Source organism: Opisthocomus hoazin, chromosome 23 (genome assembly GCF_030867145.1).
Source record: "Opisthocomus hoazin isolate bOpiHoa1 chromosome 23, bOpiHoa1.hap1, whole genome shotgun sequence".
NCBI classification, from domain to species: Eukaryota; Metazoa; Chordata; class Aves; order Opisthocomiformes; family Opisthocomidae; genus Opisthocomus; species Opisthocomus hoazin.
In genome coordinates, this window is record NC_134436.1 from 4,231,281 (window position 1) to 4,253,992 (window position 22,712).

Here is a 22,712-nt window from a genome sequence, read left to right on the forward strand (position 1 = left end):
CAGGACATGAGGAAAGAAGAACCTAGCATGTAAATATAATATGTAAATAGTGAGGTGGGCTGGGATTTGAGCGTTCATCAGCCCTTCCTTGCTGGAGGACCCAGCTGGAATGCACTAGAGCAGAGCCTGAATGTCTATCAGAAGTAACTCATTGGGGTCTAGGAAGAGTGTGAAAGATTTCTTGCTGGTATTAAAAAACCCTGCATGTGTGATTGGTGTGTTTCATTCATACACTATAAGTAAAATCAACTTGTGGCTAGAAAATCGTTGCCTACAGAGATGTGTTTTGTTTTCCCACCACATCTTAGCATGGGTGTTGTCCGTTTCCAGGAAGTCTGTACCAACATGTTCCCTAAGGCAGGACCTTAGATGTTGCCAATGTTGCTGTGGCTATTGGCCTGTTATAGGTGTGCTGTATGTTTGTTAGGGAACTTTGTGGCTGTACACATGCAAGGTGTGGGGCAGAGGTGATCTGTGGACTGTCTGGATGAAACCACTATTTGTCTGGAAAACTGAGGGCATGTCCCTTCAGGCTTCTGTTTTATATGATGACTGCAAGTTGTTTCGACACACAGCCACATAATCCATGCCTATTAGTGCTGCTATAGCTTTTTAAATAGCTTTTAACAGGATGTTTTTTGGTTTGGCTTTTTTTTTTTTGTTTTGGGTTGGTTTTTTTTGTGAGTCTGTCAGGGCATTTTGTTCTGAATCTGCAAGTATTGTGATCTGGAAGGTGGGTAGCTAGCCAAAAATTTGAAGCTGATTTTTTTTAAAAGTGTTTGGCTCATGGTTAGACAACTGGATGCAATGGGCACGTTTCCACATGTTCTAGGCACTTGGCATCTCTATCTGCCCTTCTTGGTATGCACAGACCTACATTTGCCCTACTTGAAAAGGTAAGCAGGGTTGTGTGGTCCACAGCAGTATTTTCAGACAATGGGGTACTGGGCACATTAGAATAAGTATGAGGGCAATTATTTGGGCCACAGAATGGGCTAAGATGTAAATGAACCCATCAGCCAAAAGATAAATAGGGTAATCCTTCTCTTAATTTTGTCTTTTCTACTAATGGTGGCCACTGATGAAAGCTGATAGACTGGTAATCATTCTTAGCAGTGATCAGTGAGAATTTGTGCAATTGTTCTCTGGGGTTTGTGCATCAGGTACATTATAGTAAAAACTTTTGGGATTTATAGTGTAAGGTTGTGCTCTCACAAGTCATCCCACATGGTGAAGAGCGTCTAGGCCCACAAAGGGCAATGAAAGAGGTTTTAGCAGAATGTTGAGGTCACTCCCTCCCCTTGCTAGACCAGCCCAATCCAGAAAGGATTCATTGGTCATTCCAAAAGACTTTGTGGGGTAAGCAAGGAAAAAAACAACCGCAAGAGAAATCCCAGCAGACAAGCAGTTTCTACACTGGGTAGTAGGTACAATATAGTTCCACCCCTGGAGGACTGTGTCCTGTGGTTTGTCTAGTTAAATGTCAGTGACTTAGGTATTGCATGAATGAATGCTTAGGTTTACTGTCTTTGTTGAAATTTGTAGCATTGGGGTAAAACTCACTGTAGCTGCAGCACCCTCACCCCCACTGCTGTGTTTGTTCAGTTTCGTGTCCCTGTTTTTTATCAGCCCTCCATCACAAGGGTAGAGGAGGAAAAAACTGTAATTGGGAAACAGATTGTGTTGCATTTCTCCATCTTCACTTAATCAGCTTGAGCCTGTCTGTTGCATTGGATGAGAAACTGAAGCCCACCTTAAATGCTCGTAACTCGTGGGTGTGACTTGCAGAATTCTACCATCCGAACTGCTGTCAGGGCACGGTGGCTGCAGCAAGGGTGAGAGGGAGCTGAGCAGGAGAGGGTGGAAGCGGGGCAAGGGGGCCCGCAGGGGCTGGGCAGAGGGACGGTGCTGCAGCAAGGATGAATCTCAAAGGGAGCAGCGGGGCAGGTCTCCAAGAAAGCGGTCGTCAAACCTACTGCAGCGACACACAGAAGGCACCAGACCTGGCTGGAGGCCCATTTTTTTTCGGAGCCCTGCGCTGATTTAACCCTCTCAAGCGGATGTACTTTAGCACTGCAGCAGCAAGTCCAGAAGTGCAGGCGGTTTGCGGCCCTTCCCCCCGCGCCCCCGAAGCTTCAGCAGCGAAGCCGGGGCGGAGACGAGGGGCGGTGGCGGCGCGGGAGCCGCACCCCTCCCGGCTCGGCGGCGAGAGCCCGCGGCCACCGGGAGCGAGGGGCCCGGCTCACCCCGGGGCCGCAACACGTGGGTGAGGACGGGGCGGCGGGGCGGCAGCGCGGGTCCCGCAGGCAGCGCAGGTCCCGCAGGCAGCGGGCGCGGGGGCGGCTCCCGCCGGCAGCCGTGTCGCTGTTCCCTGCCCAGGTGCTGAACCGGAGCCAGCCGCGGCTTAAGCGTCCTCCCCCGCCTCCTCCCGCGCAGCAGCTGGAGCAGGAGAAAGCGGATCCGGCGAGTCCCGGTCCCTCCTCCTTCCTCCTCCTCCTTCTCTTCCTCCTCCTCCTCCTCCTCCCCAGAGCCGCCGGAGAGAGAGAGGTCGGAGCCGCCGTCTCGGGAAGCCGGCGAGCATGGGCCGGGCGGTGGCGGGGCCGGAGGCGGCCGGCGGCTGCTCGCCGCTTGCATGAGGCGCCCGTGCGGCGGCGGCGGGGAGTGAGGCCGGGCCAGGGCCGGGCGAGGCGGCTCCGGGCTCCGGCAGCTCCCCACCCACCCCCGCCGGCCATGGCGGCGGCTCCTCGGCGGAGCCGCGGCGGGGAGGTAGTGCTGGGCCTGCTGCTGCTGCTGGGGCTGTGCGCCGGGCGGGCGGCGGGCGGGCAGCTCCGCTACTCGGTGCGGGAGGAGCTGCCGCACGGCGCCTTCGTGGGCAGCGTGGCGAGCGACCTGGGCGTGGATCCGCGGCGACTGGCGGCGAGAGGAGCGCGGCTTACCTCGGGCAGCGGCCGGCAGTACCTGGAGCTGGAGCTGGGCCGCGGGGCGCTGCTGGTGCGGGAGCGCATGGACCGCGAGGTGCTCTGCGAGCTGAGCCCCGCCTGCTTCCTCAGCCTTGAGCTGGTCATCGAGCAGCCCATCGAGGTGCACAACGTGGAGGTGGAGGTGCTGGACATCAATGACAACGCACCGTGCTTCCCCCGCCAGGATTACCGGCTGGAGATCAGTGAGTCCGCCGTGCCCGGGGCCCGCTTCCACATCGAGAGTGCCCAGGACCCTGATGTGGGCACCAACTCTGTGCAGAGCTACCAGCTCAGCCCCAGCCGCCACTTTGCCCTGGACCTTAAAGGCTTCCAGAGTGGCAGCAAGCTCCTGGAGCTGGTGCTGCAGCAGCCGCTGGACCGGGAGCAGAGTGCCCTGCAGCAGCTGGTGCTCACTGCTGTGGACGGTGGGGACCCCCCCAGGTCCGGTACGGCCCAGATCTCTGTGCATGTTGTGGATACCAATGACAACCCACCTGCATTTGACCGCTCCACCTACACCGTGAGCCTTCTGGAGAATGCCCTGCCTGGCACGCTGGTGGTCAAACTCAATGCCTCAGACCCTGATGAGGGCTCCAATGGGGATGTGATCTACTCCTTTGGCAGCTACACCCCACAGAAGGTGAGGCAGCTCTTTAGTGTGGACCCACACTCAGGGGAGGTGCGGGTTAATGGTACCTTGGACTATGAAGAGGCGTCCTCCTATGAGATCTATGTGCAAGCCACTGATCAGGGCCCTGTCTCTATGGCTGGGCACTGCAAGGTGCTCGTCAACATTGTGGATGCCAACGATAATGTTCCTGAAGTGGTCCTGACCTCCCTGTACAGTCCAGTGCCAGAGGATGCAAAAGTAGGAACAGTGGTGGCCCTAATGAGTGTCACTGACCAGGACTCAGGGCTGAACAAGCAGGTGAGTCTGCGTATTCCCCCTGGCCTCCCCTTCACACTCAACTCTTTCAAGAACTCCTACACCTTGATTACCCAAGGCAAACTGGACCACGAGAAAGCAGCAGCCTACAATATAACAGTTACAGCTACCGACTCTGGGAGCCCCCCTCTCTCCTCCCAGAAGGTGATCCATGTGGACATCTCTGACATCAATGACAATCCTCCACGCTTCGAGGAACCTGTGTACTCAGTTTACATACCTGAGAACAACCCCCTTGGAGCCTTGCTGTGCACTATCAAAGCCACTGACCCAGATGTTGCTGAAAATGCCTATGTATCCTATTCTCTGCTAGATGGGGAGATTGAAGGGCTACCTGTTGCCTCCTATGTCTCCATTAAATCCGACAGCGGCAACATGTATGCTGTTAGGTCCTTTGACTATGAGACGCTAAGGGAGTTCCAGGTGGCTGTCCAGGCTCATGATGCCGGGATCCCACCACTGAGCAGCACTGTCTCTGTCTACATCTATGTGGTGGATGAGAATGACCATGCTCCACAGATTCTGTATCCTACCTCAACCAACACTTCAGCAGCCCTGGAGATGATCCCACGCTCAGCATATGCTGGATATTTGGTAACGAAAATTATAGCCATTGATGGGGACTCAGGACAAAATGCCTGGCTGTTCTTTCACCTGGTGCAAACCTCAGATCCAGGTTTGTTCAGGGTAGAGCTCCATACTGGGGAGATTAGGACTACTCGCAAACTGGGGGAGGACAGCACACCTACTTTCAACCTGACGGTGGAGGTGAGAGACAATGGAGAGCCACCGATGTCCTCAACAGTAGCCATCACTGTTGCTGTGGTGGACAGAGTTTCCAAAATCATCCCTGATACAAGAAGGCACATTAAAAGTCCAAGCAATTACTCAGAGATCACTCTTTATCTCATTATCGCTTTGAGTGCCATCTCCTTCGTTTTCCTTTTCACAATCATTGGGCTTACTGTTATCAAGTGCTACAGATCCAGTCTGTATGGGGACTCCTGCTGTGCAGGGTTCTGTGGGGTCAGAGAACGGTGCCCTGCTGAATTGTACAAGCAGGCCAACAACAACATCGATGCTAGGTTGCCCCATGGTTTAAAAGTACAACCCCATTTCATTGAAGTAAGGGGCAATGGGTCTCTCACTAAGACCTACTGCTATAAGGCCTGTCTAACTGCAGGATCAGGAAGTGACACTTTTATGTTTTACAATACCTGTGGCCCAGCAGGAACTACGGGTCCCTCTGCAGTGATGACTGAGAGGCATCTGACAGGACAGAGTGGGCAGAGTGCACAAAACCTGATCATACTTAAAAATGACTCCATTACTCCTAATGAGGTGAGGCTACATTGATAAATGGTCAGCACAGTGCTCTGAGCAAATCTGTACTTAAGCAGAGGTTCAAACTGGAAAACCAGATTCAACGTATTCTCTTTGGGGCTCACTGACACACGGCTATGAAACATAGTTCTAATGAATGTAATCTGTGCAATGCATTTTGTTTCTAGATAAATATTGGGACTTTCAGGGTACATTTGGTAAGTTCAGTATATGTGTCTTGTTTGGCATTCACTTGGTTATTGCAGTCTATGCTGTGTAGAGCATTGCCTCCTTCCCTTTTCTCTTATAGATCTAAAATTACCTGCTGCCACAGAGTGCTAGGGAATGACACGTGTGGTCTGAAAGTTTTAATGTTAAAAATAATGTTGGAGGAAAAAACAAAAAAAGCTGTTAGCCTGGATATCAATACATTACTTTACAGCCGTTATAGATGTTTGCTATTTCATTGATTTCATCCCTAGGCAAAGCTGTCAAATTTAGATCGTTGCAATAATATGCTTTGCTTATTAATGTGTGCATATTTTAGTTGTCTGAAAACTGCAGTCCCTCCTTTGATAATGTTTATTCTAGCCAATGCTGCATTTCATGCTTTCTGGATGGTGTCAATCCAGTGACATCTCTGTAGAGAATTACAGCAAGTTACCATCGTTATTTTACAGTGTGACAACTTCAAACTTGCTGGGTTGCTACTGAAAATTGTTTAGTACCTGTGATTTGACCAGCTGTGTATTAATCTGTTCAGTATTTTCCCACAGTGAAGAATTAATGGTTGGTTTATGCTAGCATACAGGAAGTCTGCAGGTAGTGTGCAGTTTGTATGCTCTGTACGGTTTCCTTCCTACACATAGTGGAACTAAACTGAGAAGCACTCACAGGAGAGTCTAATTCTGGTTCACAAAAGGAAAATTTTGCAATTACTGTGTGTTGTCTATTTCCTACAGTTGTGGCAGACATAAGATCAGTTCATGCATTAATGTGTGCTATACCACCAGACGTGGGAAAGCTAGGGGAGTAACTGAGGTGGGATAGAAAGGGGCCTGACTTGTGTGTTCTTGCCACAGAAATATAATTTATTTTTTTATCCTTATTCACATATGAAGATATTAGCATCTTTTGCAACCGTTGTTTGGTTACACAAAGATGCACAAATCTTAAGCACTAGCAAGTCTTTCATAAAAATCCTTTTAGAGAGTAACGATCATCCATTCAAAACTAATCCATTTAAAATTAATGCAGTGTTTTTCAATAAATCACAGTGACAGGGTATGGGACAAGTTTTTTTTTTTGTATGCTGTTTTTGTATAACAAAATGCCTGGAATCTGTTTGATACAGGAGGAAACATGAGACATACTCTACAATCATGCATGCTGCAGAATCAGAGTGTGAAATATACACCTTAAATTTGATTATTTTGGAGAAAAAATGAGCAATAATAATTGAAAATGGATTTACTTTGGATGCAAGACCAGCAGGAAATTAGTTTAACAGTCAGATTCCTGTCACATGTTAGGGAATTACTCAGTGCAATGAATTAGCAAGTTTTGAACACCGGTGCAGATCAGGCATGGTCAGCAAAGCCAGCCCAAACTTGGAGTACAAAAATAGGGAGATGTATGGAAAAAACTAATGCCTGTGTGGAGTTATGATCCAAATGAGGAATCAGTTACTCAAATAGTTCTGTATGAATTAAACAGAGATGAAATTCTGGCAAGTTCTACTTGTCACAAGTTTTTTTCTTAGGTCTCTGCTTCTTAAACTGTCCTGTGGTAGTATATACTAATAAGATGTATAAATGCCAGGTGTGCATGAGAAAATGGGTGAATGTAATGGCATTCACTAATTACTAGTTGCTAGCTAATTGCATGCTGTAAAATCTTGTCTTTCCCTTGTTTCAAGCTCAGCGTATGCACTGAAAATTCCATCCATTGCTTAGCAACACTGAATTCTACTTTTTAAGGATAATGTTCTTTGTATTACTAGATCTTCAGAGAACTGTGTTTCTCTTTTTAGTTAAAATGAATTTTTTTTCAGTCTTTAAAATCCCATGCTTTCATCTGTGTAGCATAGCAACAGGCATCATTGTCCTTGCGTTGATTTACAAAGTTGATCTCTGATGTGTGTGTTACTTTTGGATAATGTGAACAAGTCCTTTTTTTTTTTACCGTTTTTGGAAATAGATCTATTAGTTGTTCAGTGATGACAATGGGACCAGCTGAACAGGCTTTCTATGCACACATACTGTACATAGAGTTTCACAAAGGCTAATATTTCACAAATGTTGTTTATACAGTGAGAGGAAAAATATTTCAGTTATTTGCGATTAATCTCAGTAACACTCTACGCAAGAAGATCTTAGTCCTTTTGGTATTTACTAATAAGGTCCAAGATGTTAATAATTACTTTACACTAAGTTGTGACAGAGTTCATTGGGTCTTTAGAAGGGAAGCCGCAGTGTATTAAGGTTAGGTAGGGAATTCTTTGTATCTCTTGAGGTGCTGATTCCTGTGTGACTATTCTGACTTGTACTGCTAGTGCTGTGATGATGAAATGGGAGCTAATTTCTGTAAGACAGACTATGGTTCTGCATTCACCCTGCTTGCCCATATGGTGCTTTGTAGATTTATAAGATCTCACACCAAGTGTGTTTTGTAAAAGAAGAAATGTACTAACACAGCTGCACTGAAAATGTTAGAAAGTTATTGCTGGTAGGGGTCTGGTGATAAGGATCAGAACATGGGGTTAATGGCTATCGCTCTCTCATCAGCTAAATAACTACTGCAGGGTGACCAGACAGGCAGCGTAGGAAAATATAGAGACAGCAAAATAATATGGCTTAATTGCTGGCACTGTGTGAGGTTCTGGGCAGGCTGGATCCCTGCCTTTCGAAAGGGATGTGCACACAGCTATGAAGGGAGTGCGTGAATATGTGATTTTGCTACCAGGCACTGCTGCAGTGATGATCTGTCATTTTAAGGAAAGGTTTCAGTACTTTAATCTGGAATCCCTTTCCTCATATGCTTGTGAAGATGCTGAGTGATGTCTGGGTAGTGTCTGGTCCTTGGTTTGTCTTTTCATCTCTCCCCGCTTGTTCTTAACATTCTGTGTGGTTAAGCTCATTGATTACGGCTTGCGTCTCATGACAACCTTTTCTCTTCAATGTAGAGAATAACAATCAAACCAACATACATTTTAACTGAAGTTTTCTAACCCAGAAGGAAGCCTGGCACATTCCTAATGATGAATGGGTAGTCTAGATATTAGATAGAAATATATATTAGCTGTTCTGATTACACATTTCCTAGTACCCTTTTTTGTGTTTTTTCAGAAAGAACAGAAGCTGCACGTTAGTGATGGTAAGACCCAGGGGTTCATTGGACTTTTACCTTTGTATGCTTCTGGCTCTTCCTCTGTATTTTGCACTTCAAATCCAGCTTGCTAAACACATGGAAAAAACAAAACAACACTTGTGTTGAACACATCTTGATACTGCTGTAAAACGCAGGCATGTTTTGAAGTGTCTAAATCTATTAAACCCACAGCATTGTCTGGAGCAGTCTTTCCAAGAGATTTCTCACAGAGGCTTTAAAGGTATTAATGGTGGAATATCTTACAATCTCAGTTCAAGAACTTAAGCCTTTAAGAAATTCTCCAGCCCCACTGACATTGTAAAGGTTAACTATAAATGTTTGTTCTTTTGTTTAGTGGCAGTATCCAAACCTGTTCTGCTAAGCAGGGACAGTGCTCTGTGTTTCAGGGCAGTCAGACTCTTGGTTTGATGCTTACTGCTGTGCCAGCAGAAATTTGCATCCAGTATTAAGCAGTGGAGTTCTCCTTCACTTAGAACTCGTTAAATATACTTTACAGATGAACTTGCCTGTTCCCTTCACCTTAGTTTTCTCAGAGCTAGGAGTGCAAATGAACACTGCCAGGAAGAAAATTGTTGGGCTTCTGAATTACACCCTTTTCCAGTTTGCATTCTGATTTCTTGTATGATAAACACATGTTCAGTCTATAAATAGTTTGTTCTTCACATCAAATTAATTCCAAACATTTACAGAAGGAAATGAGGAATAGAAGCCTCTGTTTCCCCACATCTGTCAACATTGTCTCACTGGAAAATTAGCAGAGCTGTATGCGGTCAAGGGTTCTAAAAGGCCTTTTTGTTATTGCTTCAAAGCAGATCTATTTGATAAATATACCTTATGTCATTCTGTTGTACATTTATGTGGAAACAGAAAAGGAGTGGGATGTTTTTAGCAGACTCATCATCGGGTGACTGTTCGTAAATGTTTGATTCGCACTTCTCTACCTCAAGTAGGCCCTGTTCCAACACCCACTGAAGTGAATGGTAGCATTTGCCTTGATTTTTGTGAATACAGGATCAGGACAACGTTAAAAAAATTTAGAAATTCCTTCTGTCCCAGGGACAAATCCTTACTGTGTTGAAGTATTCGCTAAAAAGGAGAACTGAGCAAAATGTAACAAAGTATTTTCAACTAAATTTATTCTCCATGAACCAACAAATGATTCATAAATTAACCCGTGCTGTGCAATTTGAAAACAAATGTGTGAAATTTTGCATAAGCTTTTTTGCTACTAAAGTGGCTCTATTTTATATTATACATTTACTTTGTTTACCAGACTTTCAAATTGGGTTTGTTGTTTATGACTTCACATTAATGCTTGTGGTTATGTGGTGGGCAGAATGTAACCCCGGTGCCTGGAAAAACCAGCAGGAGCAAACTGTTGGCATGAGGTGTTCACCTAGTGCAGTGACAACCACTCCTATAGGCACCTGGAAAGATTTTGACTCATCTCACAACTATGATAATGTGTGCTGTTAGTAAATCAGAAAAAGCAGGTGGTGGGAGAAACAGGGAATGGTTGATTACTTCTGTGCTGGATTGTGTGATTTCCCTCACCTCCACTAATGAATAGTAAGGACAGGACCACTGGACTTGATACATGACCTCCAAAAATCTCCAAGGGAAATGTCAAGCTAGGATTACTTTTAGGTTAGTAGAATGGGCTGGCATGTGATAAACAGGGACTTGTAATGAGTTGGGAGCTGAGAAGGTGAAAGGAACAATAATATCTTCATCAGCATTGTATAACATAATAAGAGTGTGGGGATATACAACTGGAAAGCATCTGGACAATTTTAGAATCTCTGTTCCTCTTTGTGCTTCCTCTCTGTACTCATGCTTCTTGGCCAGCTGTACCTTGTCTTTGGTGGTGCTGATTTCTGACACGGCTACACTTCTTACTGCAAAGTCTGTGGCAGGTCTTTGCAGAGGAGCAGTCTGACAGCTCCTGTGCAGACTTCTGTCCCCTGGGACTGTGCTGAAGACACTGCTGTACTTTGAGATGGGCCATATCGTGTCATGATGCAGTGACAGCACATGTCAAAGTGGCAGGTTTCAGTGGCTAGTCTGGTAAAGGTGTACTGTTCCTAGCCAGAGATATAAGCCAACCCAAGCAAGCAGAGTGTGAATGCCTGATGGATCTATAAGAAGAAGCATTGCTGCATCTGGACTGGGCAAAGATATTATCGAACAGGTTTGCTTCTTCTACTATGCTGTCACTTCTGTTATCAGTCATGTTTTCTTGCTTTTCTTGCTCCTATTTTCCAATCTCATTTAAAGGTGTATTGGAACGTCTTTTCTCTTATGATCTTTAAGTATTTCAGTCTTAAGGACAAAAGGATAAGCCAGTTATACTGACAAAGTTGGAATTTTGCCAGTTTTGCCGATTGCAGGACGTTGAGCTGTGATAATACAAGTATGCGACAAACATGCTTGCTGAGGTGTGAAAGTTCCCAGTCAAGCAGCGTGCACGCCATAAAACTGTGTGAGAATAAGTCTGGACAAGGCCACACTGTGTGCTCCTGCTGTTCTTCCTGTGAAGACTTCAAAAAATAGAGAAGTCCCAGACATTGAGTTTTTCACAGTTAAAAACAAAAAACCAGCACCTGAAAATGTCTGAAAGTCAATTGTGGCAATAGATCTTTTCGTCTCCAGACGATTTTCCTGATCCACTCCCCTCCTTCCTTCTTCTGCCCCTCTGGGAGCAGCACTACAGACCTGCCTAAAGATTAATAGTAAATTGAGAACTGTTTGGGAGTAACTAGAAGATTCCACAGGTTCTGGATAGTAACCTTTGAAAATACCACAGTCTCCTAATTGCTGCTGTTCCTATTATATTGACATGGTGAATGTTGGTCCACGCATGTGGAGTGAATGAATGATGAATTTCTAACTGACAAGTTTCTCTTGCCATCATCACCCATTTATGATCTGGTGTATGAAAGTTCCCACTGCAATAGAACATAGATTTTTGTCTTCTAGCCAAGAGCTGAAAAGCTCTCAGCTGAAAAGCAAAAATCTATATACTGTAAGTGAATGGCTGTTTTTCTCTTTCCTCACTCCTCCCCAACTTGTGTCAGACTTTTCCAGCTCTTTGATGTAATCTCAATCCATCTGTGTTTGCCTGGGACTGAAGTAAGATTCCTCCTCCTCACAATTCCTGTAAGCCTGTACAAATTAGTAACCTGCACCCCTCCAACTGCAAAAAAGAGCAAAGGGGCTTTCCCACCCACCCCCAACATGGCAGTTCCCCTGCTATAAGAAAATCCCTAGCAAAGGAAAAGCCAAACCTTGTAGTGTCATCACCCTTCATACATCAAGAAAGGCAAACTGAGGAGAGGGTCTGATCAGTGTGTATTGTTTTGTATCCTATTTCATTGACTGTTACTACATGGTTGACTGCAGAGTTGCTTTGACATCACTGGGACTGGGCCAAAATGGAATGAATCAGAGAATTCTGGAACCATGAATAATGGGCTCCTTGTCAAGCCAGTTTCTGCTAAACTCAGCAGAACCTGAGTATGCCAGAGAACTGGGGGCTAAATGGGAAGGAAATTACTAGCAAAGATGTTTAATGTGTGGTTGCAAATAGCAGCCTCCTCCCTTTTGTGCAACTCAAGCCATAAAGAATACTAGGATGTGCATCATCCAAGAGCATCTCACTCCTGACTGATGCTTGACCTGGGAAGTATGGTGATAGAACGCTTGTGTAAGTTGTAATTGCTCCATTTTTGTTTGAATAAAACCTATTGATCCAGGGAAAAGCATACCCCAACCTCAAGAGGAAAGAGTTGGCTTTAAATAATTCAGAATATTCAACACTTTATTTTTCTCTTTCAAGTAATGTGACCAAACTCATTTCTGATCTGCCTCCAATAGCTTGAAGAGAATTAAACCATTACTGTCATATATTATTTGTGTGTTTGGCACTGTACAATATACACCAGGAATGAATGTAGTCCATTATGTTTCTGGACAGAAGTTGTCTTCTTGAATTCAAGTGCCTGAACTTCAGCATTGGCTGTGATATCAGCTATAGAATAATGTGTTGAGAATCCTGAGAAATAACCTTATTATGTGCTTAGGGCCTAATTTTAAAGGACCTGAGCTTGCATTTGTTGCTGTAGTTGAAAATTATTATGATGGTCCCCTGACAATGCAAAAGAGATTGTCTCGAGTAATTTTTGATCAACAGAGGATTTCTTAATTATCTCTTTATTTAGCAAGCCATGCTGCAGCAGGTCAGCATATGCTGAGGTTTGTTGGTTGCAGGGTATTGCTGGCTATTTTCCCCTTCCACTTCTTATGCCCTCTCATGAATATGGAGAATATAGTAGTTCTTGATATTGTGAAAGAGCACCTCTGCCTTTGATAAAAGACTTGCTGCAGTCTGCAAATCTGATACAATCTAGTGCAGTCCTCTGCAGTACACTGAGTGCCAACAGAAACCTCACAGCAAACAGACTACCCGGTATGTGCCCTTCACAGGGGGCTGTATTCTATACATCCTCAGGCAGATGCTATTCAGGAGCTCAAGTTTCCTCGGCTTATCAGGTAAGTAAACAGTGGGCATTATGGATTTATGATGGGGTGTTTTCCTGTGCCCAGGTTGTTGATGAACGTACAAAATGACTGTCTACTCTTTTCCAGCATTAAATGTTGCTCCACAGAGAGCATCTCTAGCCAAAGGCTAGATTGTTACAGAGACAATCTCTGTGTGTCCATTTGAAAGTTTCTTTCGATGTGTAGAAGGATTTGGCAGTTCTGAATGTTCCCAAAATTAAGTAGCTCCGTGAAGACTCTGCTGACAAAATTAGCCAGATGCACATGTTCTTCAGCATGTTTACATTACTAACATATGTTAATAATATTATCATGGATTTTTGTTTCTACAGCCAAAACACCCCAATCCTGACTGGCGCTACTCTGCATCCCTAAGGGCAGGAATGCAAAGGTATGTATGGTGTTTCCCCACATGAAGGGGAATTCTGTCTTTGTTCTCTGTGAAAAGAACAAAGCTGTATGGCTTCTCTGGTGCCCTAGAATGATGATTTCTGTATGCTGAGATGGAAAACACCTGACTTCTGCTGCTGCCACTTCCAATCTCCAAGTGTTACAGATTCAGTCTGACTGCACCTTTTGCAATTATTATACTACCATAGATCTGTGCTTTTTTTGTGTTTACCTGCTGTCTTTTTATACATTGACTGTCAAGGCATAATTGCTACAATTACTGAATTATTTAACTGTGATTATACACTTTGTGTTTACTTTAAAGCGCCCTGTAATCATCTGTGCTGATACATTTCAACAGACTGTCTGCAGCATTGATTTTCCATCCTGTCTCTCCTTCCCATAAAAGTATTCTGCTCCTGCAGTCGGTTTATTAGCCACGTGGTGCAATCAAGACCATTACCACAGTTTAAAGGACATTTTGAAGATAGCAGATGGATTTTCAAAGAAGAAAAAGTGAGGCTGTGTCCAAGTCTTTTTAGAGATCTTTGAAAGTCCTCTGCTTAACATCGCAAGCTGTCTCTGCTATAATTGGCTACTCATTGCACCTGGAAAAAAAGAATTATAATAAAGTTGGTTTTGTGGCACCTAAATAAAATAATATCTTTTCTCTCCCTTCCTGAGCAGATTAGAAAACTGGTTTTATATTCAGGTGTAATCTGACATGATTAATAAGTCTAGCTTACAGGTTCAGATGCCATTATAAGGCTGCAGTCGTTCCTAGTGGCACTACAAAGTGCAGGACACTTTGCAGTATGCAGTATGCTTTTCCAAACTTTTTGTTGCAATGGGACTCTAGTCATCACCTTTTATCCATTATCCACAGGACTAAAGAGTATTTATAAGGCTAAACCCCAAAACTCAGATTCAGACTGCCCATCCCTGAGGCTGTGCTTCAAGTGGGTGAGGGCACAGTGTACCTCTCCAAGCTGACTTTGGGCTGCTGGGTAAAAAGGAACCTAAACGTCAGGGACCATAAGGAAAGAAAGAAAGAGCAAGCTTGGTTCTGTGGCCTGTTGTGAAAACTGGTTTATTTCTTTTATGTTCCTGCTGTTCTTTCTTTTCCTTAATCCCTGACTGCTTACTGCAAAATGTATAGTCTGGGGAGCAGGATCCTGAAGCAGGAATTCTGCTGCCTACCTGAGCATCTTATCTACCAGTCCTCAGTCAGGCATGCTCATGTGTATTCCCAAAGTGATCCTGTGGATCCACATCCCTTTCTATATGGAGTTCAAGATCTTGCCTGAAATTACTTGAACAATTAATGAAAAGTCAGAGGTTGTTTAAAGCAATTCACCCCGCAAGCAGGGGAACTAATGTAGCCTTACTGGGAAATTGTATGAGTTTCTCTGTTCTCTTACATTGGCAGCCCCCATCCTTAACCTGACCACCTGATGACTTTAATAAAATGCTAATTTTTAATAAAACTGGTAGATAACTGGTATCCATAGGACCCTTGACATCTGTCACATTTGGTTGAAATTGCCCATTAATTTCAGCTGGGAGCGTGGAAGGGAGCTGAGAAGCAGATGAGCAGAGAGCAGGGACATAGTCACAGAATTATGTTTCTCTAAGCAATTGCACACAAATACATGCTTAGTTTTGATTGAAAGTAGCAGATTTTTTCTTTTCCTTCAATTTGAGGTGCTGGCTAATAGCAAAATTGGTGCTTTCAAGGGCAAGTGCTCAAGAATTGACACTGTAAAATTCACTGTATTAGTTTCTGCATTTGAGAAAATGTATTTCTTTTTCTGAATTGCTCATGAGAAGCATGCAGTAACCCAGGAAGGTGGGATCTACTAAAGCAGCATAATGACAGAAGCTCAGAACTAACTCCACCAACTTTGTATTATTTACTTTAGTGTTAGTACATCATAACGGCAAAGAAGCTGTGTAACTTCCGTGTTAGCAACTTCCAGTTAATGAAAGCAAAGTGTCTCGCAGGTATGCTTGTTTTATAAGTTGTGCCACAAGTGTGTTTCAGTAAATAAACGCAGATGACTTTTGCAAGTCAAAATAGCTAGTTCTCCGATGCTCCAGCAGAATTTGTTTGCGTCATGCAATACTATAGTAGTAGTTGCCCAGTGACAAACAGTTATGCTCTTGAAGAGTAGCAAGAAAGTAGAATGCTATAAAACCCAAGGCAGAGGGGAACTGTATAATCTAACTATAATATATCCTTGTTCAGTGCTGTGCATATGGAGGAGGCAGGAATCCTACGTGGAGGACCAGGAGGGCCTGATCAGCAGTGGCCAACAGTCTCCAGTGCTACTCCAGGTAAGGGTGTGACAATCCAGAATATATGTGAGAAACTAATGTTAACTAAAGTAGACTTCCTAATGCTTCTGTCTTAGTTTTTCTTCTGTTTCTGTCAATGAGTGTCATCAGCGGCACTGAGTCTAGTTGGAGGCCTCTAACTAGTGGTGTCCCTCAGGCGTCAGTACTTGGCCCAGTCTTATTCAACTTATTAATCAATGACCTGGATGAAGAGTTAGAGTGTACCCTCAGCAAGTTTGCTGATGACACCAAACTGGGAGGAGTGGTGGATACACTGGAAGGCTGTGCTGCCATTCAGCGAGACCTGGACAGGCTGGAGAGTTGAGCAAAGAGGAAGCTGATGAAATTCAACAAGGGCAAGTGCAGGGTCCTGCATCTGGGGAGGAACAACCCCATGCACCCGTACAGGCTGGGGCCGGACCTGCTGGACAGCAGCTCTGCGGAGAGGGACCTAGATGTGCTGGTGGATGACAAGTTAACCATGAGCCAGCAGTGTGCCCTGGTTACCAAAAAGGCCGATGATCTCCTGGGGTGTATTAAGAAGAGTGTGGCCAGCAGGTCGAGGGAGGTTCTCCTCCCCGTCTACTCTGCCCTAGGGAGGCCCCATCTGGAGTCCTGTATCCAGTTCTGGGCTCCCCAGTTCAAGTAAGATGAGGAGCTACTGGAGAGAGTCCAGAGGAGGGCTTCGAGAATGATTAGGGGACTGGAGCATGTCTCCTGTGAGGAAAGGCTGAGGGAGCTGGGCTTGTTTAGCCTGAAGAAGAGAAGGCTGAGAGGGGACCTTATAAATGCCTATAAATATCTGAAGGGTGGGTGTCAAGAGGATAGGGCCAGACTCTTTTCAGTGGTGCCCAGCAACAGGACAAGGGGCAATGGACACAAACTGAAGCATAGGAAGTTCCAGCTGAATATGAGGAAGAACTTCATCACTCTGAGGGTGATGGAGCACTGGAACAGGTTGCGCAGAGAGGTTGTGGATTCTCCTTCTCTGGATTGAAGACCTGCCTGGACAAGGTCCTGTGCAGCCTGCTGTAGGTGACCCTGCTTTGGCAGGGTAGTAGGACTAGATGACCCACAGAGGTCTCTTCTAGCCCCGAATATTCTGTGATTCTGTGAGTAAAGTTCTTGTAAATTAGTCTGTGGAATTTAGAGTGGAATAATAAAGCATAGAATACACCTCATTCTTTACTCAGTGTCAGATGAGTACTTGACAAAGAGCCATTAATCCTAGCTTTCACCCTGCCTTTAGAGGTTATTGGTTTATGTAATGAAAGAGCTTCAGTTCTGATGTGTGTATTTAGGTTCAAAATGTTTGGGTCTAGAGCTGATTTGCCCTCCATTTCCAAAGAACAGTAAAAGTGGGACAGAATTTTATCAGTTCTCCCTTTGTTATTTTTACAAACCCAGTAAGTGTCTTTGAATGTCTATTCTCATTTTCTGTGGTGAAATCAGACTTTTTTTTTTGCTAGCTATTTTCATTCACTAGTACACAATGATGGAAACTAAGCTGTTATTTGCTTGTTAAAATAAATGACCTAAAATACACTTTAGAATGTAGATTCATTTACTCAGTCACTGATTGATGACTTCACAGCAGTCAGTAAGAACAGGCAAAAGGTCCTCATTGAGTTAAGAAAAGAAAATCACCTGAATCTTCTGCAGTGCAGGCAAGAAATATATTATCACTTTTTATGTTGAAGCAGCTGTAATACAGAGAGGTAGTGGAGCAGCCAGTCACTGATATGATGAATGGTTTCAGTCATGTCCAAACTAAGCTGTCAACTTAGTGGATGCCCTGTGCAGGTCTGTGAGCCTTGTGTGACAGCTCTATGAGCATTACGAGTCCTCCAGAAACTCAAATGACAAGTGACACTCATATCACAAAGGCAGGTCAAAGGCCAAGAAGTGGGGTCTCCAGCAGAAAAGATGCAAGAGATGCTTTAAATTATCCTTTTTTGGTGCAAAACTTTCCCTTGGTTTAAATGGGAATTTTACCTGGATAAAGGACTAAGGAACAACTTCAGGGTTTTCAATTACAGTTACAATACATCCATGAAATAATGGTGCCCAGTAAAACCTGCATTGGTGTTGCAGAAAGGTTGTCTGCAGAAACACTTTTGGAAATTAATATAATACATAGTGGGCCCCTAGACTATAACTACCTGGTTTTCGTATGCTCTTCCTGCTGTTGCAGGCTTTGCAGGAAGACACAGCTTGTGCATGTTGTGAAGGGTGTGTAAGTGTTGAGTTTGCATTTGAAAATGTCACAAGTACACTCTAACCTTTACAAGGTTTTCCCTCAGGCTTTCAGCCGCACTAATCATCCTTGACTGAGTGCTTAGTGTATTAACTTACACCAAGTTCAGTATGGATGCAAATATTCACCCAGATGTTTGTTTGCTGGTCATGCAGATATCTAAGTACCTGAATGTAAATGCAAAGGTAGGATGGTCCTGTCTTCTGAGAAGGTCCGTTGGTATTTGGGTTCCAGAGCTCTGTTACACTATCTGGACTCCTCCCTACTGTTCTTTTTGAGTCATCATTTTAGACTCGCTTCAGAAACCTGAACATGTCTTTATTTGGGGAGCAGCAGTAACCCTTGGCTCTTATTGCTTTTTCTCGCTATGACTGTGCAATGAGGCACTTCTGCAACAAATACATCCCTGTCACACACTGCTTAGTATGTTGTTGGCTATGAAGGGTGGAGAAAACTACAAGGTATAGTGAGAGGAGAAACTGGCAGGAGGCCCCATCGAGCTGGGCAGCTGGAGAGGTGACAGTCCAAGTGCCAAACCTGTTTACTCTGGCCTTTGGACTGAGCATTGTTGATCATAGTTTCTCTACGGTTTTTATCTCTCGATAACATGTTCAAACAGGTTGTAAGAAATACCTTCAGCAACAGGAAAATTTTCTGCCATACAGGAAAATCAGACTAATTAAAATTGCATTACAGAATATCTATGCCAGTTACAGTTGCTTTTAAATCTGATTTTTGTGAATCAGGTTCCTTGTAAATGAATATTTTTTCCTGCACAATGAAGACTCATTTGTTTTGTCCTTGTTGACTCCCAAGGTATTACTGACCCTGACATAACATTAATTCGCCCTTTTGTTAGTGGGTTTCATGTAATATCCTTCTCCATTCTTTGTAAGCAAAAGCTACAGAAATCCCTGGTCCTTAGTAGCAAGCAGGCGATTCATAGAGAAATCTCAGTCAGGATTAATTATTGTGTTAATTCTCATAGTTTGAGTACATCATCATGCATCACATTTTCAGTAATTTACTAACAGTGGTTTAAACTTCTATCTGCAGTGTCCCACAAATCTCTATTCCAATGCTTCTTTCTTTTTTCTGGCTTAGATTCAACACCTGTAATATTTTCCGTCAGGTTAACATACGCAACTGATGCTTTTCAGGAGAAACTCAAGTCATTATGGTCAATTGCAGTCGATTGAGTCAACAAATGCATTTGCTCCTGACATATCATTTCCATATGAATGGAGTGCACCTGTGTCCAGATAAACTCCTAGATAAGCTATTTGTTATCTGTGTTACCATCAGCATACAGTGGCAGCTGCAGATCTCCACTTCTGATTACTGGAAAGCACTTCCAAGCCTGTTCTGTGCACACATTCTCCAAGCAGTTTGTTTTAGTCAATTGATTAATCCCAATCTGTTTGTCACTAAATCAGTTCTTAAATTTAACAATCCACAAAAGCCATGGATAAGATGCCTTACAGAGACAGATTCAGAGAGTTAATCAATGAGAGCATTCAAAGATGATGTCATAGGAACACTGTAAGAAGGATGAACAAGTCAAGTGTTAAATCAGTAAATCCTTAATTCCTAGTGCATAGCTGTACTCAAACATCATGTGATGTTTCAGCAAATACATGTTGCCCAAGGAAAACCTGGTCCTCGTGTAACTCATCACTCCTGTTGACTTTATCATGTATTTCACTCGTGCAGGGGACGGTAAATCTTAATCCGGCATTTTTAATTGCCTTTGCATTTTCTCATGCACCAGTCCAATAGCCTGTAGGTTTGTAGTGTGGATGTTTCCAAGAAGGCTCAAACTCCCTCTGGGTAGAGGACAGCATTGGGTTTAGCTCTCTGGGGCATCTCATTTGTCCCCCACATACTATATAGTGAGTCCAGGAAATGCAGATAGATTTCTGGTTTCTGATCTGTGTCCTTTGACTGATTTGGCGATTATATCAGACTTTCTATAGATTACCACTAATCTGAGTGAACTTTATTTTCTGGATGCCTAACTCGGAATAATTGAGCTTGATTTGCAGAAATGGTGGGAGCTTGTAACAGACACTAAGATGAACAGAAACTTTGCTTTAAGCATATAACACTGAAGATTTCTGAATAAGTCAGAACTATGCATAATTCAAAGCTTAGAATTGGTGGACATTAGATAAATCTCTGTGTATTTCTCTGTGCTCCTGGTTTCAGTCTACAAAACAGAACTGGGAACTGGTAATGCAAATGTTTCACAAAACAGTCTAAAGACGTGTTCATAGCACATAGAAGACTCAGGAGAACGATAAGGTTTTGTGATGAAAAACAGCCGTGAGGATTTTAAATCTTCTGTTCAATGTAAGCTTTATATGTGTGCAGTAAATAAGGCACTGGGCCACACACCACCTGTACAGAGGGAAAAAAAATACTTCCATTTAGACATTGCTGTAAACAAAGGAAGAAAAGACATCGTGAAAAAATCTGCATCTGAAATTTGGAAGCATGTAGGTGAAGACCATGGATGAAATACTGACATTGCTGGAGTCCATGGCAAACAGCCCACTGACTTCAAGCAAGCTAGAATTTATGTGTCTAGCTTTATGAATATGCACAAGGGACTTATTTAAGGTTGCATAGGCAAAAGCAGTCCTAAAATACGCTAATTTTATGCTTCTGATTTTGCAGTGGTAACATTCTTCTAAGTATATCTGTCATTTTGTTTTCTTTTTCCAGGTGATTAGCTGGGGAAGAAAGGTGGTAGCCTCGTTTTTTAAAGCACTCTTGTGAAAAAAGCAATTATATTCTGTGAGAATATAATTGACTTCAACATGGGCAGTTGTCCATGCTTGACGTTCATGGTGCATATGTTTATCTCTTGCACTGGCCAAGTAAACAGCAGTAGTAATATTGGCTGCTATTCCTTAAGAGAAAAATAAACAGGAGAGACAGGCTAGCTGTGGGTTTCATAGCTACTTGAAAAGGCAGGGGAATATTATAACCAAGAAACACAGCGATCAACTCTAGTTCTGAAGAGGACTGTATGAAGTATATAAGTACATCTATTATAAATGTATGTGTATATATACAATCTTTATACAAAGATGCATATAGCTCTTTATGTCCCACCACCGCAAGCCTGATTCTTTCAACATTTGTCCTCTGAAGTTTGTATCTATCACAGCTTTCCTCTCTTACTCATTTTTTCCTGCCGTCCCTTTCCTCCTGCCTGATTGTTTTACACATGCCGTGCTAGCTAGGGATATTCCATGCCCATGTACTCTCAGACTGTCCTGAAAGACTATAGAGACTCTTAGGTTTTATGCTGGGAACTAGTTGCTCTTGGAGTATGGTTCCTGCTCTGATCAGCTGTAATGCAGAAGAGATCTATCGATAGCGCATGAGCTGTAGAATAAGCAATGAATACTGAAAATTAAATGAGGAGCAACTATAAATATGGCAAATAAGCAAAATTATCTGAAAGGCAAAGTCAGTCTTCCTAGTAAGTTTTGTACTGCTGGTTTGGGGTAGTGTTGTGAACAGAATGACTGTCGGAAAGCTATGAAGAAAGGGAAAGGGGATGCTTGCGTGGTTTTTAATAAAAATGCCCAAGAATGCCTTGATAAGAGAAGAAATTGCTGTAATTATCGGGTGTAAGTTCTGGTTTACACATTTCTGTGTTTCACAAGCTAATCTGTATGCCAGGCAAGTAAATCCTACTTGAATAAGAACATTCTGTCAGAAAGAGACACTTTATTCCAACGGAACTGTGTGAGAAGGGCCAGGATGAGAGGAGGGGCATTAGTGTAAATAGGAGAGATCTGAGCAGAGAAATCTAGGCACATGAGGGGGAACACCAGTAAAAGTCTTGGAACAGGAAGGTGAGCACAGAGGATCTGGTACAGGGAAATGATTGGAAAAGGATGCTAAGAGGTCTACAGGAGGCAGGTAGCATTGGGAATGACACAGCGTAGACTCTGAAGTGACTACTGAGCATAGGTCACTGGAAAGAAGATTGGCACACCAAGACCGGGTAATAGCCTGTGATGAAGGGGAACAGAGGGCCACACTGAAGTTGTTATTTTCATGGAATTGTCACTTGCTGTCTCTGCATCTTTGAGTCCATTTAACATCAGCACAGAAGGGGATTAATTAAATTTTTAAAAAGTTTGACTCTTTCTCTGTTGGAACAGACACAGTTCTTGAAATTCAGCAGGCATAACACTCAAATAAAAGTTCACAGGGGGCCACAGTGCTATCACAAGGCCCTTGGCCTCTGAAGTACTGTACTAAAAATTCAGTTTAAAGAGAAAGCCTAAGAAAATAACTCTGAGAGTTACAAGATCTGAGGTATAATGCATTTCATATGATACAGCTTTACACTGTGGTTGTGAATGGAGAACAATTTCTTCCTAAGTGTTGGTGACTTTCTATTCACCTTCTTCAAATGACCTTCCTTATCTAGAGAAAAAGAGGCTAATTAAGTCTCCTCCAGCAGTTGCTGTGAAGAATGTGCAGGGGCTGAAAGTGCTGCTGCTTTGAGACTGTTAAAGGTTAA

General features: G+C 43.6%; 1 protein-coding gene across 5 annotated transcripts in view; it reads left to right on the forward strand.

Annotated features, from left to right (window-relative positions):
- LOC104338664 (protocadherin alpha-C2) overlaps positions 1-22,712 on the forward strand; it is a 143,069-nt gene that overhangs the window by 85,158 nt on the left and 35,199 nt on the right. For 4 of the 5 annotated variants that reach the window (XM_075442234.1, XM_075442238.1, XM_075442235.1 and 1 more), the window contains exons 2-3: positions 13,512-13,570; positions 15,818-15,906. In XM_075442234.1, the coding sequence (XP_075298349.1) occupies positions 13,512-13,570; positions 15,818-15,906 (148 nt within the window). Of the gene's footprint in view, positions 1-2,287; positions 5,248-13,511; positions 13,571-15,817; positions 15,907-22,712 lie in introns of those variants that run through there. The other variant, XM_075442233.1, reaches the window with a different exon arrangement.